The 18,106-nt window shown below is 34.9% G+C and overlaps 1 protein-coding gene across 4 annotated transcripts in view; it reads right to left on the bottom strand.

Annotated features, from left to right (window-relative positions):
* Nucleotides 1-18,106, bottom strand: part of STXBP5 (syntaxin binding protein 5) — a 168,418-nt gene that overhangs the window by 100,448 nt on the left and 49,864 nt on the right. For all 4 annotated transcript variants that reach the window (XM_086708080.1, XM_086708081.1, XM_086708082.1 and 1 more), the window contains exons 5-8: nt 17,642-17,776; nt 15,409-15,472; nt 10,628-10,711; nt 7,215-7,338 (exon numbers count right to left, since the gene is read on the bottom strand). In XM_086708080.1, the coding sequence (XP_086564206.1) occupies nt 7,215-7,338; nt 10,628-10,711; nt 15,409-15,472; nt 17,642-17,776 (407 nt within the window). The remainder of the gene's footprint in view (nt 1-7,214; nt 7,339-10,627; nt 10,712-15,408; nt 15,473-17,641; nt 17,777-18,106) is intronic.

The following is an 18,106-nucleotide window of genomic DNA, read 5'->3' as shown; positions in this document are numbered from 1 at the left end:
CTGCTAGGAGAGAAGACTGGTTTACTGAGTGGGGAAGGGGAATTGAGAAAAAAAGAAAGGCAGAAAAAAAGGACACCTAAATCTGAAAATTAGTCCCTCACACTGTACAAGGAACACAGAATTTTAACCACTATTTCAGTATGTTCAGAAATATAGGGCCTTTCAGTAAGTTAAATGTCTGCTCTGACAGCCAGCATCAGGCCTTTATTCTCCTTCTACCCCCCAAAGTTCTAATGAAAGTGTCAGACTGATAAAACTTGAGAATGCGACATAAATTTTATATTTATTTTCTCAAAGGTTACTTTTGCATACATTTTGCTTCATGAAGTAAACAATTATGGAACTGTAACTCAATTTAATTTATTTCAATATTCACCACCACTCTTTCAGTGGCTAGGATGAGTTTTAAAGAAGGACATTGGGTGGTGTATCTACTGAATCCTTACAAGTTGGAGCTTTTATATGTCATGCACAAAACATGGCTAGGTACAAAATTCTTAGCTTTTGTCTTGCTCAATAGTCTTCCATGTTGTTCCACCAAGTCCAGCATTTAAACTTATAATGAAGTTTAAAGCCAGTCTGATTTTTATTTCTTTACAAGTAAACTTTTTTCCCACCCCCTATAAGGATGCTACAGAGTAGTTTCATTATCTCCCTAAGTCAAAAATGTTGCAGTTTTTATAGTCACCTTTCTTCATTAATCTTGTGTGGACATTAATAAGTCCTTTTGATCAGCATAGTCTGTTTTTTTTTTTTTTTTCCAACTCAGATTTTAAAAATTATGTCACCAATCATTGCTTCATTACAGAAAAAATTATTCATCTGTAATCCTAGATTAACCATTTTCTAAATCAAGTAAGTAACAAGGCATAAGATTTAATACAGCACATATACAGGATGTTTAGAGGATCACCTGATTTCACCACTAGGTGTCATTTTACTTCTTACTTGCTATGTCACCTGAGCAGCAAAAATCTGTGCTTATTCAGCTTGTACTTGTTCAAATACCTGTGAACTGCCTTGATAAGTTGTTGAAAAGAGCTGGTTAATTATAAAACAACTTAATAAATCATATAAACCTCCTTGTCACATCTGATTTCTTATCTCTTACTATGCCCTGCTCCCCATTCCTGTAAACCACCCAGCCACAAAGAATTGGTCTAAGCCCTGTAGATTAAATTCCAGAATTGTATTCACGTATGTCCGTTTCTTCCCATTTGTTGTCACAATTGAAATCTTCATTATTTATTGTTTATAAAAGCTTCTTAATTGGTCTCCCTCTTCTGCCGCCAGCTCAACTGATGCACTACCATCAAAGTAGTATTTCCAAAATATAGATTTTGTTTCTCATTGTAAAATCATTTAGGTCTCCATCACAAAGTCCACCGTGGTAGCCACCACTCATACACGGCTACTGAACACCTAAAATGTGGCTAGTCCAAGATGTGGTATAATTGTAAAGTACATATATTTCAAAGAGTATAAAAAAAGAATGTGAAATATCTCAAGTTTGTATAAAAAAAGAATGTGAAATATCTCAAACATTATTAAAACTAATTTGACCTTTTTCAACAGTTACTGGTATAGATACTAATAAATTTAAAACTACACATGCAGCTTGCATTACATTTCTATTGGACGGTGATGTTCTAGAAAATAAAATGATTCCAACTGGAGAATCACACCGTTAACAATACTAGTCTGAAATGGGGAGGGTGTTCTTTCTTTAATGAGTGTGAAGACACCCCAGCTGGACTGGAGATATCTGAATGTGTAGTTTGAGTGTTGGCCAAGGGCAATGGGAGTTATGATATGCTTGTTCAAGTTCCAAAACGCCCCAAAACTCCCCTGGTAATCCCGAGTGTAACAGTTTTACTGATGGCTGGCAATGGGCCTAATTGGTTTGGCAAGACTGGCTTGATCACTGAAAGGGTAAATTGAGTTCCTCAGAAGTCAGATGGTGGTTGGAGGGAGACTCAGCACGATCCTTGTGTACATATAAGTGCCTGTGGGAGCTTGGATATGGGACGTCTCTCAGAATGCTTACCTGCATTATGTTTCTCCTGCTGCAGGATGATATCCTTTGCCTTGAAATAAAAGCTTTATTTGCATATGCTCTGTGGAGTCTGGTAAGTCCTTTCAAATTCATAAACTGAGCAAAACTTTGTAATGAACTATATAATGAACTGCAGTATGGTTTTATTATTTATTGAATGTTTTATGCTTCAGGTGAATCTTAACGGTAGACTAATACAATTTTTTGCATGTCATATCTTTAAGATACTGTATTGACTTTTACTTATGTAAGATTTTATTTTCTCTTCAGTGACACTTAACAGAATTAAAGTTTCCCAACCTTGGTTTATTTCTTAATAAGTAGATTAGACTGTACCAATTAATAAGCTTTAGGAAATAAATTTTAAAATATCATGTCCTTTAATGGACATCTATTGATTTTAACCATCTATCACGTCTATCTCCTTTGAGAATCATCTGATTTTGATGAAGGTGACAATCAGAAAAATCTCACTCTGATTGACACACATACCCAGGATTAGAGGGGAGATCCTGTGGTGCCCCGAACCAGCAAATCATAGAATCCTTATGATTGCTTCAGGGTAAATATGTGAGCCATTCCAGGACTATCAAGTTCTTCCCTCCTAAATTATGAAAGCTTGTCTGTCCTAGGAGACAGACAGGTAAAAAGAGAAAAGCAGAACTCACCCTTAGGCTTACCATATGAAATACAGCATTTATAGCCCACCAAGATGAAATGACTTTGCAGTCAGTAGATGGAACAAATACTGCTTTATTTCCACAGATTCACAAAACTTTACACCTTAAAAATCACCTTGTTCACCTTAGATGACACTAAGTCCCAGAGAATAGTAATTACCTCCACAAAGTTATTTCACACATAGCAAAGCTAGAGTTACATTCCAGGTTGTCTGATTGCCAAAGAAATGTTCTCTGCAATTCATAAAAACTAGATTAAAGGGAGCTATCACTGTTTTAGTCAAAAATCACCTGTTAAGTATTTCAGACACACGAATGAAAACTTTCTGAAAAAATGTAACTATCAACCATCTTTATATGCATTGTAAAGTTATCCAACATTATATCAAAAAATTATCTTGAATGAATTCAAATTATTTTCCTTTACTGGACATCTGATCGTTACTATCTAGATAACTGCTGTGCCCCTCAGAAGAAGAGTCCGGCAAACAACTTTAGCTATGAAAGATATCATCCAAGGGTAACTGGAACATAATAGCTAACACATTTGGAGAACTATCTTACGATTCAGTTATAGTTCAAGCCCATCATTCCCCAAAGTGTATTTCATAGAACACTAGAGAACCACAAGATGTCCTCCAAATAAAAGATACTAAAGTCAAATAAGTTTGTGTAAAGCCACATAAAATAAATGCATTTGTAAACCGTATAAATAATATATATAGGGATGTACCTATATGTGTGTACGTGTATATACGTATATACTCTTAGAAATTCATAGCACACATTAAAGGTTATGAAGTATTACAGTGAAGAAAATGCTCAATTTTAATTCAGCATTTCCTAATCTTCAACTATAACATGCTTTTTCACCGAAAAATTCATTAACGTAAGAAAAATTTGTATTGTGAAATATATTTTGGGGAACAATACTCTAATCTAAAAATCTTTTGGTACTATCCTATCAAATAAATACCAGACCCAGATTTATAATTATTATAATCACATATGTATAGCACATCACAGTTTTCAGGTACTTTCACTTATATTTTGTTTATTTGATCCAGGATATAGAACAGTGCCTATCACATTGTAGCCCCAATATTTGCTGAATTTAAGTAAAAATAATCCCCACAACAACCATGTCAGAAGGCTAAATTCATTTATTATCCCCATTTATAATTGAGGATGTTGAGGTTCAGAAATATTAACTGACTTCCCAAAGGCCACAGACCTAGAAACTAGGGAACCAGGGCTTGACCACAAATCTTCTGACTTTAAAACCCCATGTTAGATTGATTACGTCTTCTGAACAAATTCTTCAAGGACATCTCAAGCTATTCCTTACCTTGAACATCATGTAATAAAAGTACTGGCAGAAGTCTTAAAGTACAATCATTTCCTGACTATCAAGGTAATGCTTACAAATGCTTTTTAAGAAGAAGATACCCAACCATTAAATGGGTTTAAATATAAAAAAAATCAAAATGGACAAAATTTTAAGTCTAGTATATTTAAAGTAATTTACCATAACTGTTAGAAAGTAAAAGCAAGAGACCACAACAGAAGACACTAATGAGAAAATAACCCTAAATTTCAATCCATCAAAGCAGACATTTAGTACACCCAAATTATACACCACAAGTATGGTTATATATGGAATATATGACACCTTGTTACGGCATGAAAAACACATTTTTCTAGTTTAATGTATAAAAATGTATTTAGTTTTGTCACTGAAATCAGTTATCAACATAAACTTAACTCTGGTAGGTTACCTACCCTTAGCAATAAGCAGTAAACATTATTACTATTGAAAATAATTCATATTTTATTGAGAGTACTTCTGATCATATACATTTTTAGACTGCTATTATATGCAATAAATGCCATCCTACTTTTTCACACCTGCCACAGAAAAAACTTATTTACACTTTATTTGGATTCTAATTTTGAAAAGAACATATTACTACAAATATTCTGTCTTATTCATTTAAAAATAATTTTAGCTAGTGACTTTGCTAAGATACTACAAACTCTATGGAAACTTTATGCCACTTCTGAAAATCTGCTCTCAAAGAGCTAAGATTTTGGCATAAAAAGGGATCAAGATTAAACAAGAAAGTCAACATTTGGCAATTATCACAGTAAAGTTAATCCAGCCAAGAAACAACAATGGGTGCTAAAAACAGAGGGTATAATTTTGAGGAGGAACAGTATGTTGATACAGTCTCAAAGTACTGCCTTCAAATCAAAATATTTACTGATTACAAATACAAGTTAAAATAGTTATCAATTTCAAAGGGAAAACGAATGCTGTAATAGAGAGCTCTAACAGAAGTTTAATCAAGGGACCAAGGTATAAAATACCATCAATGTGGACAAATCAAACACAACTTCCACTTGGAAGGCAGCAAAAAGAAAGCAAACCTTTTGAGAGAGTGCAATCTGAATCTAAGCATGAAAAAACATCAGACAAAACTAAATGCAGGCATGTTCTATAAAATAACTAACCTATAATATTCAAAATTTGTCAGTTATGAAAATCAAGAAAAGGCTCAAGAACTGTTCCAGTTGGAAAGACACTGAAGAAACATGACAACTAAATGTAATCTGCATATAGACCCTTTTGATAAAAGGCAAAAGGTGGTGATACAGGAGAATGTTCTTATTTGTAAGAAATAGATACTGGAATATTTGGGGGTGACTGAGCAGTATGTCAACTACTTACTCTCAAACAGTTAAAAAGAAAAAAAAGTACCATTCTTACATAAAAAGATAAAAATTTAGATAAACTTAAAACTGCAAAACCAATGTCGTATATTTCTATCATCTTTGATACTAGTTTCATTTTCTCCTGGATTTGAAATGAAAGGTTTGAAACTAATCATCTACTTTTTGGTTTTCAGGATTCTTAGGATGTAGAGGTCTTAGGAGATCCTAAAATTTAAGGGAATTCCTAGGAGTATCACCAAGTCTAGAGAACTAGGCACTAATAAAAAATGAAAATATGTTAAGAAAAACTGGAACCTTAATCATTAAGGGCTATCCTCTGGATGCACACATAAATAGACCTGTTGCAAATTTAAAATAGTTTTCCTGGAAGACTGCTACACAAAGCAATGGTAAAGTATATCACAATGTGTGGCTTTAAGAATTACTATTTTTTTCTAGAAAACAACTCTAAAAACCCATCCTGACACAGGTAGATAAACCGTTAATTTTACTGTTTCTTTAATTTCTATGTTGCAATAATTTAGATTAATATTTTTTTAAAGTAGGAACTGATCATTTTGAAGCAAACAATAAAATATTAGCAATACTACAGGATATTCTTCAATATTCTACCAAAAAAGAACAATTCCTTTAATCTCCCTAAATTCACTGGTTAAGAATCTCTTAGGGTGGTTGGAGAATGCAGATTAATAAAGAAATACAAATTCCTAAGCTTCATTCAAAACTCAAAGAAGGCCTTCATAATCTCTTCATAAACACCCTAATAAAACCTTCCTAAGAGGTTCTGTCAGTAGAGCTTGCGCAGAAAAGAATTAACACAGCAAGCTTGAGACTGCTATCCCTAGAAAGGTTGGCTTGCAGGGTTAGCTCTTGGTTGGCATCTGGTAACTGGCTTTTGAGATGGTTTCCACAATTCCGATTCTGATAAGGGTGACACAGTGTGCCTAAGCTGTCTGTATGAACAAAACAATTTATGACGAATCCCTGCTTTCTTTCTGGGCATCTGAAATTTTGGTATGCGCTAAAGCAGAAAGTGTTGGTGGAGAGACTCCAATAAAAACTCCGAACCCCTGGGCTCATATGAGGTTCCATGTTAGACAACATTTCACATATCTGGTAACAACTCATTGCTAGAGCAAGTAAACATGTCCTGTGTCACTTCACTGGGAGAGGGCTATTGGAAGCTTCCTCCAGACTTTACCTCATGTACCTTTTCCCTTTGTTGATTTTACTCTTCATCCCTTTGCTGAGTCCTGGGAGGCTCACTAGTAAATCATCAAACTTGGGGTGACCTTCGGAACCTTTGACATAATTCTTCAATGCATAAAATTACCTTATGTAGAGTTCAAAGTGTTTCAGTACACACACACACACACAACACACACACAAGCTGCACACACACAAGCTGCATGCAACTTGCAAGTGATAACTTTAAGATGAGAAAGGCTTAAAGTAAGTCCTATATCTTTCACAAAATTATTCACTTTTTGGACTACTGGACAAACAATATTCAGAAGACAATGTGCCATTCATTTTCTCAAAGTTCAAATTTTAAGTATCAACTGTAAATACACTTAGAGAGTTTATTAGCTGGTTGTTACATTTTATTTCCATATGCGTATATATTTTTAATTTCCTTAAAAAAACCCTCACCCTTATCCTCAAAAACAAAACAAAAAATCCAAATTCAAAACAGTTTAATGTACACAATTTTTGTAGCGTTCAAAGGGATACATTCTTACCATGTGGAGTGATTGTCTGTACAGGTTTAGCTGGGGACCTCACATTCCATATAGTCAAGGTGCCGTCTGAATGACTGCAAATAAACTGTTTTCCCTCATGATGCCAAGCAACAGAGTGAATAGCCTATAGAAGAGGGGTGAAGAATTCCATTTTTAGAAACAAAATCTCAACACCAAGCTATACACAATCAATATTATAATTTTCAACTTTAACCTTTTCCTATTTTCCAAGCTAAAGTCAACATGTTACAACCTTTACATTCCCATTAGCCCTCTTATAATGCAAATGAAATCTAATACGGTATTGACACTGTTTTAATTCTTTTTATTCCTTAAGCCAGCATGAGGATGATATAATAGTGATGTATGTATTAGCGACACATTCATGAAAACAATGTATTCTTATAGTTTCTCAGAATAAACTATAGCTAAACTTAAATTATCAAGTAGTTACAATCAATATCCCATCAGAAAAAAACTGGTTGCATTAGATTAGAACAGATTTTTTTTTTAAAAACAGATTCTTTTTTTTTTTAAATTTTTTAACGTTTTTTATTTATTTTTGAGACAGAGAGAGACAGAGCATGAATGGGGGAGGGTCAGAGAGAGAGGGAGACACAGAATCTGAAACAGGCTCCAGGCTCTGAGCTGTCAGCACAGAGCCTGATGCGGGGCTCGAACTCACGGACCGCGAGATCGTGACCTGAGCCGAAGTCGGCCGCTTAACCGACTGAGCCACCCAGGCGCCCGTAGAACAGATTTTTTAAATCAACTAAAACTCTAAGACAGAAACACAGATTTGGAACTAAGATCAACTAAAAAAAACAACCTCAGACCGAGCTCCAACATGTTACCCATCTCTCACAGTAATGAGGTGATTTTTAAAATCTGGAGAGACCCTTTTTTGATTAGAAAGTTATTTTATACCTCTGAGCCACTTAAAAACTATCTGAGAAATATTTTTATATGACCAAAGTATGTAACCTTTCAATTTTTGTTCTAATATTATTCTGCCTGCAAAAAAAAAAAAAAAAAAAAAAAAAATTAAAATCACTCTCCTAGGTCCTCTTTAAATAACTTCTCAACTCAAGTTGATAACACTCCTAGTTCTTAATGGTCAATTGACTTTAAAAGCTGCCCTACTGGAATATGGCAGAACTGCTGAGTGCAGCACAAAACCACATAACTGAAACTTAAGAGCTCCACTCATATACAGGTCAACGTTTACTATTATCTCATTCAATTTAATCTTGAACTATTTTAAACTATCAATGTTTACTATCATCTCATTCAATTTAGTTTTTAAAATCTGCTCTGACTTTAATGTAGAAAACAGATTTACAGGTCAAAACTTTCAATGAAATTATAGGAACCTTCTATTAAAAATATTTTTTTTATACTTTCAACAAGATCTTGATTGAGCCACATGCTGCTTATAAGTAAAAACTTAAAAAACTATGAAAAAAATAGACACAAAGGATGCTGCTATGAAAACAAAGGAAATTCTCTTTTAGTTCTGCTTACAAAGATACCATGCAAATATTAATAAAGTATTCCAAGTATTACTATAGTTTCTCAATGTCATCTGCTATTTGAGTAACTGAAAGCATCAATACGAAGACATGACATATTTTATCTTAAAAACAAGAAAAACCACTTATACACCTCCTAGCTCTAGTCATTGAATTAGAAATCATGACCCTTACTAATCCCCAGATTACAGTTACTGGATACCATTTCACACTGACTGAGCCACATTTCATAAGAAAAAAATCCTAAGTTTGAAACAAAAATATGCAAAATTAATAGTTACACTTTGTTATAATAATGGCAGGGAAGCTATCCATGGCTATTATCACCAAAGAATTCAGGAACCAAAAAGGAGGAGGTTCACTGACCAAAAATGGAACAATCTGAAAATCAGTAAGAATAGTAACTTCAACGCGTCAAAGGAGAGCAAACATGTTTAAATCCTTAAGTACATAGTGAAACTAGAAGCAAGAACAAATTGGTCATCATTGAGATTATTAGAGAACAACCCCTTTAGAGTAAATATCGAAGTAAAATGAGAGAATCATTGATGCTTTTCTTAAGAACTGTACTACTATTAACCAAATAGTAGATGAGAAGAAGTTTCTCTTTACACTCAAGTGTCTGAGTTAATAAGTAGAGGAGGAATTACAGAATTACACCGTTTTGCAACCTCTATCCATTAATAAATCTAGGCCTTGAACAACACTGCCTGCTCACCTCACAGACACTAATACTCCACCTAACAGAAAAGCATCAGCATCATTTATGAAGAAGTCTTGCTAAAAATGAAAAATGAATCTGAATTCGATAAAGCCTCAGCATACTATCCATTTTATAGGAAATCTAAGGGCAAAAAAAAAAAAAAAAAAAAAGTTAAACACAAGAGGAACGGAGCCAGAAAAATCTAGTCTTTGGGAGACTCTACCTTTAATAAATAAATGGCCATAAAGAAGGAATGCAGGAGCGCCTGGGTGGCTCGGTCAGTTAAGCGTCCGACTTCGGCTCAGGTCACGATCTCACAGTCCGTGAGTTCAAGCCCCGCGTCCAGCTCTGTGCTGACCGCTCAGAGCCTGGAGCCTGTTTCCGATTCTGTGTCTCCCTCTCTCTCTGCCCCTCCCTTGTTCATGCTCTGTCTCTGTCTCAAAAATAAATAAACGTTAAAAAAAATTAAAAAAAAAAGAAGGAATGCAGTAAGGAGGGAAGGCAAAAGGTGAGGAGAGGCCTACAGTTTGTGAGACTTAAAAGACATTGGTCAACCACAATCAATCTTTATTTGGATCTTTTTTTTTTAAATTTTTTTTTTTTAACATTTATTTTTGAGACAGAGAGAGACAGAGCATGAACGGGGGAGGGTCAGAGAGAGAGGGAGACACAGAATCTGAAACAAGCTCCAGGCTCTGAGTGGTCAGCACAGAGCCTGACGCGGGACTCGAACTCACGGACAGTGACATCGTGACCTGAGCCGAAGTCAGACGCTTAACTGACTGAGCCACCCAGGCGCCCTTCTTTGGATCTTAAAACAAGTGAAACTATACTTGTCTACAGTTTACTATGACTTGTATACAATAAAAAAAAAAATAGGATACATTTATTAATTTGCTGGTAAATGACAGAATACTTCTAGGAGAACCAACGAGATAAACGGCTGATACTAGTCCCAGGGGTAAAGGGATTAGAAGGCCAAAAGACAGGGGTGGAGAAGAGATTTTTTTGTTTTTTAAATGTTTTAAGCTATGTGATTATCTGTTTTATATATTTAAAAAGTGTTACAATTACAAAGGTTGCCTCAACTAAAATCACCAATTAAGTTCTTAGAGAAGCTGTTCTGAACTAGAAAAATGACAAAAATAACGTTTGAGTAGCAAAACTAATGTTATTACCTCATCATACGTGTATCTATAGTCAGCTTTCTTTGATTTGAGGTCCCATAACACCACTGTTCCAGATTCGAAGCCAATCAAAAGCTGTAATAAAAGAAAATGCCACATGACCTAGGAATGGTATTAATTATGTGAAACATTTATTTGGTGACAATAAAGATAAATATTATCATTCACGTTTTAAGTATAAAATTATAATTAAACATCTTCATTGCTAATCATATGAATGATGAGGATACTGCACTGCAGTATATTATATATTATATATTATATATTATATATTATATATTATATATATATATTAATATATATTACATACATGTATGTTTGATGATTAGTGACTCAACATATATAACTAGTTATTGAGAAAGAAAACAGTACCATTTTGAAGTCTGTGTACATTTTCATTAATTAATATAACATAATAAATTACTAACTAAAAATTAACATTTGTAGGTGCTTTAGAGTTTACAAACTCTCCTAATTCAACACATTTTAGATAATCTCACTTACTCATCTACCTATTGATAAGTTCCAAGTTATATCCAGCCTAGATCCTTCTCATGAGATGCAGACTCATAATTCCAGTGGTCACGGCTCCCTTTACTAACTCCGTAAGAGCCTCAAAGTAAACGTGCCCAAAAGTGAATTTGTTATTTTCCCCCTACACTGTGTGTCTCTCTCTATTTCCTGTCTTAATGTGCATTAAGTTGCTCTAACAAACACCTGGAGGATCATCCCTAACTCTAGTCTCCCTCATCAGGGAAAATCATCCGGTGATTTTAAAATTACGTTCTATTATCTCTCCACTTTCCCCCACCTCCAATACCTCTCTCCTGGTTCAAGACACAAAGTTCTTTTTTCTGGTCTCCCAGTCTCCCGACCCCAGTTTTGCTCCTTTTTAAACTCATTCCCTATTGTAGCTAGTGTTTTAACAGTTCTAAAACACAAACCTGATTATGGAAATGCATGCTTTTATTTAAACTTTTTTATTGTCTTACCATTGCTTTTAGGATAAAGTCCAAACTGAGTAATACGACCTATAAGATTTACTATGGTGTGACTGCTGCTTACCTCTCCAGCTTCGTCCCTTGTCACATCCCTCTTACCCAATACACTCCAGCACATCTCTCCGTTCATGCTCTCTTACCTTTGCCGCCTTCCCACCTGGGCCACATTTCAATGTCTCCCTCTTTGCCTGACCAATCCTACTAACATCTAGATGTTGTTTTAGCTATTACTTCCTCTGGGAAGCGTTCCTTGACCTACCAAATGTAAGTCAATCCCATTCCTATGTCCTCCAACAGCACTCTGTACATTACATTTTTTAATCTGAAGGATCGCTACACAATAGTGGCCTTTTCCTTAGCTGAATTTTCTTACTGACTATAATACTAGTCTATTTAGGCAAGGACTGGTCTTATCTTGTTCACCACCACCGTAAGACACTGAGCCTGACTGATATGTTGTAGGTACTTAATATATTTTGGGAGGGAATAAATAAATTCCAGAATGGAATGCATGTTCTTGCTTTACAGACTGTCCACTGTCTATCAAACCTCTTCTGCCCACAACCCCCGAACTTGACTTTTTCAAATCTCAGTATTCCCTTTGCTTGAAACCTCCTTCTCTTTTATTCTCTGAGTGATCTTCATTTTTAAGTCTCAATTTAGTGATGCTCCCTTGGGTAAGACAACCCCCCATTTCTCTAGATAGACTAAGATCTTCCTTCTCCTATGCCAACACGTGCATTTTCATCTATATGTCTCTAATATCTATTATATTGCCTAGTACACAGAAGACAATAAATATTTGTTTAATAAACACATAAATGACTAGTAGGTAGCTAATAGTTGTAATGTAATCTGGGGATATGAACAAAGTCTGGGGCGGTCCCAATAATTTTAATGAAATAGCAATTTTGTGGGTTTCAGACTTCAGGGGTATCTGGAAGGACAATCACTGAAGCTAACAAACTTTCCCCCACCTTGTCAGGAAGTATAGTTAATTTTGCTAATACAAACTGTTCTTTTCTAGACAATGTGAGATACATACTCCTTCTGGAAAAACTGGTATTTGTTTCCTTTACCTTCTCCTAGTCCCTCTAAATACCTTAAGACATGTAATATGGCATTTTCTGAGGGGGAAGTAATAGAGAAACTTCAGGAATAAGAGATGGAAAAGGATAAAACTTAAGAGTTGATATACAGTGTTAACAGCACGGGATTGCTCAAGACATAGGTCACTTAAGCTCTCGTTTTAGATTTGTTACTTAGTAGCCATTTAACATTAAGGAAGTAATTTTATCCATCCAGATGTTAATAACATAAGAGGGTTATAGTAAGTTTTAACATCTCTAGCCTGCTCTAACATCCTAAGAATGTTAGAAATCTGTGTCAACAGGTTAGACTTTAATCCCCATAATCTCCTAAATATTATAAAAATAGAAGAGCTAACTTAAAAGATATGGTATTTAAACACAGAAAATTCTTTCAATATTAATTCCCCCTAGAATCTTTTCTCAGAGATGTTAATTTACATACTGTTGAGCAGTTTCCTTTTATTTTCTTCTCTCCTAAAAAAATTAGTGGGTACACTCAATATGAATGGGACTCTCTGCAACATCAGTAACTCTGGGGATGGGATCAGAACGATCAGTATTCAAAATTCCAGCTCTATCGCTATCTAGCTTTGTACCTCTGGAACACATAATCACACCAAGTGTCTGCCTCAGCATCTGTAAATTCGGGAAGACAACTAACTTACAAATTGTTAAGAGGATCGAATAAAATAGTGCATATAAAGTAGAAAGCACGGTGCCCAAAATAAAGCAGAATTCAGTAAGTGGCAGTCATTACTGTTACTATCCTAAGTAAGTTTACACTAATGCCTAACCTTCCCTAGCCAAGGCCTTTGCTTACTGTGGTGGCATCTCCTATAAGGTTAGCTTTGAAGGAATCTGCCCCGTGGCCTTTCTTTAGTGACACAATGTTACAAAGATCTTTGGAAACAGCAGAAGAGTCACTGATACAAAGTGGGCTTTTCTATCAGAAATCAAAGGTTAGACAATATAAACCAGTCTAGTACCTTAATATTTCAACAACGTTTAGATGAGATTAACTCTGGAAACTAAGGAGAATAACATAATGCCAGGTTTCAAAAAGTGAGGATGATACAAGCAGCTATACATAATTTATTTATACAATAAATTAAGTATATACTGAGGAATTACTATTTCTATGTCAGGTGCTATGGGAAACATAAACCTTTGTAAATCTCTCTATGCTAAAGGGGTCTCTCGAGTGCAGGGGACGTGAGATATGGCCATATTTCTAATACATGGCAATATGTGACAAGTACTGTAAAACTTGCACAACTAAGGTGCTAATGGATTTGAAAGTGAGAGAAAGCATTTTTAGTCAGGATTAACAGCAAAGATATCATGAAAGATATATATTTAATCTAAGCCTCAAAATGTGGGTATGAATTCAGCAGACAGCATTCAGTGGAAAAGCATTGCATACAAAGGGACTCCCATACAGGAGGCAGGTAGGCAGCAAAGAACAGCTCACATCTGGGGAACAATAACTATCTGCTTCAGCAGAGCATTCAGGCGAAGGTGTTATGAAAGACAGTGGAACCTAGGAGCTACTGTATCTTGTTAGATACTGCAGAACCACTGAAAGCTTTTCAACAAGGAGAGCAATAACATTAAAACAGCATTCTAGGAAGACTGATCTGGAAACGACTCATGAATGGGATGGAACGCTTGAACTACAGTGGCCGTAATGAGGCTGAATAAAAAACAGACACTGCAAAGAAATGATTGAAATGACTTAGTGACTGAATCCAGAAAGAAGGGAGGGAAGTTTTCAATTCTCTTGCCATGCCTCCCACCTAAAGGCTTCTAAACAAGTACCTTGTATCAAAGAAAATAAAGTGTAGATATAGGTTACTGTAACTTGCTTCCTGTGAAGTTTCTCTCAAAGCATACATTTGTATGATTACAAGCTAACTCCAAACAGTAGAGCTATGCCTTTGTTTTCCCAGTAGCAAATAAAAGAATATTATTATACAACACACAGGCTAGACCACTCCCATTAGTTGAGGAAAGGAAAAACCTTCACAAAATCTAGAAGTTTCATTTCACTGACTTTTGATAGTGATAAACTTCCTGGCATTTATGTAGGATATTATCATAAAATTATTTAAGTAAGAGATTCATGGAAAAGGAATTTTTATTTTTAAATGTATTAACAAATCTAAACAATAGCTAGATACTGACTATATGAAACTGGTTTTGAGTATAAAAAGTGAAGTAATATTTTAAAAAATCTCTACATTATTAATCTAAGCTATCTATGAAGAAAAATTGAAGAGTGAGGAGTACAGAGACACCTCTAACATAAGGCATTATGTGATAAATGCTACAAAATTTGTATAAAGTGTTAAAAATAATTCGAAAGCAAAAGAAAACAGTTTTTTTGCCAGATTTCCACAAAATCTTAATATGCCAAAAATAAATAACTTTGAATTGTACTTATTACATTTTATTTGTCTTAGGGTTTTTTTGTGTTCTTTAAAATTATAAATGATTCTAATTCTTGTTCTTCATAATATTTAAATAAACCAGTAACTGTCTATGATGGACAACATTTGTTAGAAATGTCAACTTTGCAAGATAAATACATGTGGCACTAGAACAGTTTATATATTTTTTTTAAAAAATACCAAGATCCATGCATTTAAGTAATAAGTCATTTTTTAGGAAAAAATTCTACCTTTCCTTCATCCATTGGGTTATCACTTATATGGACAACCGGTCCTGGGTGAGATTTAGATGACCTAAAAAAGAAAAGTTAGCAAGACTTTTTTTTCTCAATTAAAAATTTCAATACAACTATATATTCATTATAATGAAACCAATGAATGGACAATAAAGATGTATTTATAAAGGGTGAGAACAATTCAGTAAGTAATCGGTAAGAAATGTATAGTTCTTAATATGGATCAAAATAGGAATCAGAGGAAAATTTGGGTGGGGGATGAGTTAAATAGGTGATGGGGACTAAAGGGCCACTTGTGATGAGCACTGGAAGTGCCCAATCACTATACTGTGTAGATGAAACTAATATTACACTGTGTGTTAAGTAACCGGAATTTAAATAAAAACTAAAAGAAAACATAGCAATCAGAGGAAAAATAGTGACATTGATACAAATCCACAAAATTTACAAGTACACTTTCTGTATAGGAATATTCAATTTAGTATTTTAGCACACAAAAAAACTCTATTCTCATGGTAGAATTCTCAGAATTAATATTTTTAAGTAAGCATCATCTAAAATACTGCTATCTTATTTTACTCAACTCTAGCCTCCAACTGGGGCATCCATAGTTCCATAGTTCACCCACAAAAAAATAGGAAAAATTCTATTATGGTTTTTAACACAACAACAAAACTAATGCCACTGGACATGCTCAGACAAAAAGAAGTCATATAGATAAGAATGGAGCTGAATTTATGCCCATAAGTAGGAATGAGCACCTCCCTATTCATAAATTCCAAGGGTTGAGACACCAGCCCACTTCATGAGACCTTTGTGAAACCATACAGACATCTATCTGCACCAGGCCAACCTAGTGGGTGTTGTGATCAACTCAGAGAACAACCACAAAAACCCACACCTTGGACCAAGGCACTGAGATATGATAACATTACTGCCACAGGAAGAAAAACCAGGCTTAGTACATTATAATAGTTGACCAAGACATTGCTTAAGAGTGATGCCACAAACTTATCCTTATGTCAAATTCTGTGGAATGCAATAATACAGAACTATTTGTTTAAAAACAAACAAAAGATGGGGCACCTGGGTGGCTCAGTAGGTTAAGCATCCGACTTCGGATCATGATCTCACGGTTTGTGAGTTTGAGCCCCGCGCCGGGCTCTGTGCTGACAGCTCAGAGCCTGGAGCCTACTTCGGATTCTGTGTCTCCCTCTCTCTCTGTCCCTCCCCCACTCATGCTCTGTCTCTCTGTCTCTCAAAAATAAACGTTAAAAAATTTTTTTAAAAAAAAGAAACATCGAAAATGAATTTTGTCAATGTCCATACATTTTTATTTTTATGTCTAAACAATATGAGAAAAAAACCTGAGATAAGATATAAAGATAAGAGTTGGGGCGCCTGGGTGGCTCAGTGGTTGAGCATCCAACTTCGGCTCAGGTCATGATCTCACGGTCTGAGTTCGAGCCCCGCGTCAGGCTGTGTGCTGACAGCTCAGAGCCTGGAGCCTGTATCAGATTCTGTGCCTCCCTCTCTCTCTGGCCCTCCCCCGTTCATGCTCTGTCTCTCTCTGTCTCAAAAATAAATAAACGTTAAAAAAAATTAAAAAAGATATAAATATAAGATTCTAAAACAAAGTGCAAAGTTAGTGCTAAAGATCCTTAAGGCCTTACAGCTGAACCCTGTTTTTGTTGCTATTGTTAAATGAAAACAATCATCATTATATCAAAATTAACAAATTGTCAAATTCTGCAATATTATATTGTAAACATTTACATTGTATTTGTCAGTTATTTAAACATATCAAGTACTGGTTTAGATCAATGTTTTCTAAACACTGGTGGCAACCCATTAGTGGGTCATGAAATCAACTTAGTGGGGTATGACTAACATCTGAAAGAAAAATAAACAGAAGATAAAAGTACAGAAAAAAAAAATTGGGAGTGTTTTCCACCTAATAATTGTTTCATTAAACTTGTGCTACAATTGGTACATACATACACAGGTTTATATATACATATGATCACATATCTATCTATCTATATACAGAACATTTAAATGTACAAACTGTTAATAGTAAATATTTAGAAAAGGCTAATAAATCTGTGTTTAATATCAAGAATGTCTGACATATTTAATTCCACACGGATTTACTCATTAGCTATTATATAAAGATATCATACATGGTCCTGATACTTTCAGATATGGAATATTTGCTCAAACTCACAGTTCAATGGCTTTATTCCACATAATGACGTAGCCTGAGAGTGTGAAGGACTCCACATTGACAATATGTATATTACCTCGTTCAGTGCCCACATAGAGCCACTTACTCTGGAAAGGCAGATGGCAAAATGTAACCCTGCAAGAGAAAATATAACCAAAAAGGAAATTAGAAAAACGTCTGTAACTTTTGTTAATTGTATTAGAGGGTTAATCGTGATGTCTAATTTAGGAAAGGCAAAAATGATATGAAACCAGATTTATCTACTCATTGTGGTTAACATTTTTTTTAATTTATTTTTTTAAGTTTATTTATTTATTTAGAGAACATGAGTGGGGGAGGGGCAGAGAGGAAAAGATAGAATCCCAAGCAGGCTCTGTGTTGTCAGTGGACAGCCTGACACAGGACTCGATCTGAGATCACGACCTGAGCTGAAATCAAGAGTCAGATGCTTAACTGACTGAGCCA

This window comes from Puma concolor, chromosome B2 (assembly GCF_028749965.1).
Source record: "Puma concolor isolate L17-30 chromosome B2, mPumCon1.1.hap2, whole genome shotgun sequence".
NCBI lineage: Eukaryota > Metazoa > Chordata > Mammalia > Carnivora > Felidae > Puma > Puma concolor.
The sequence above is the reverse complement of the archived record's forward strand: the minus strand, read 5'-3'. Positions and strand labels throughout refer to the sequence as shown.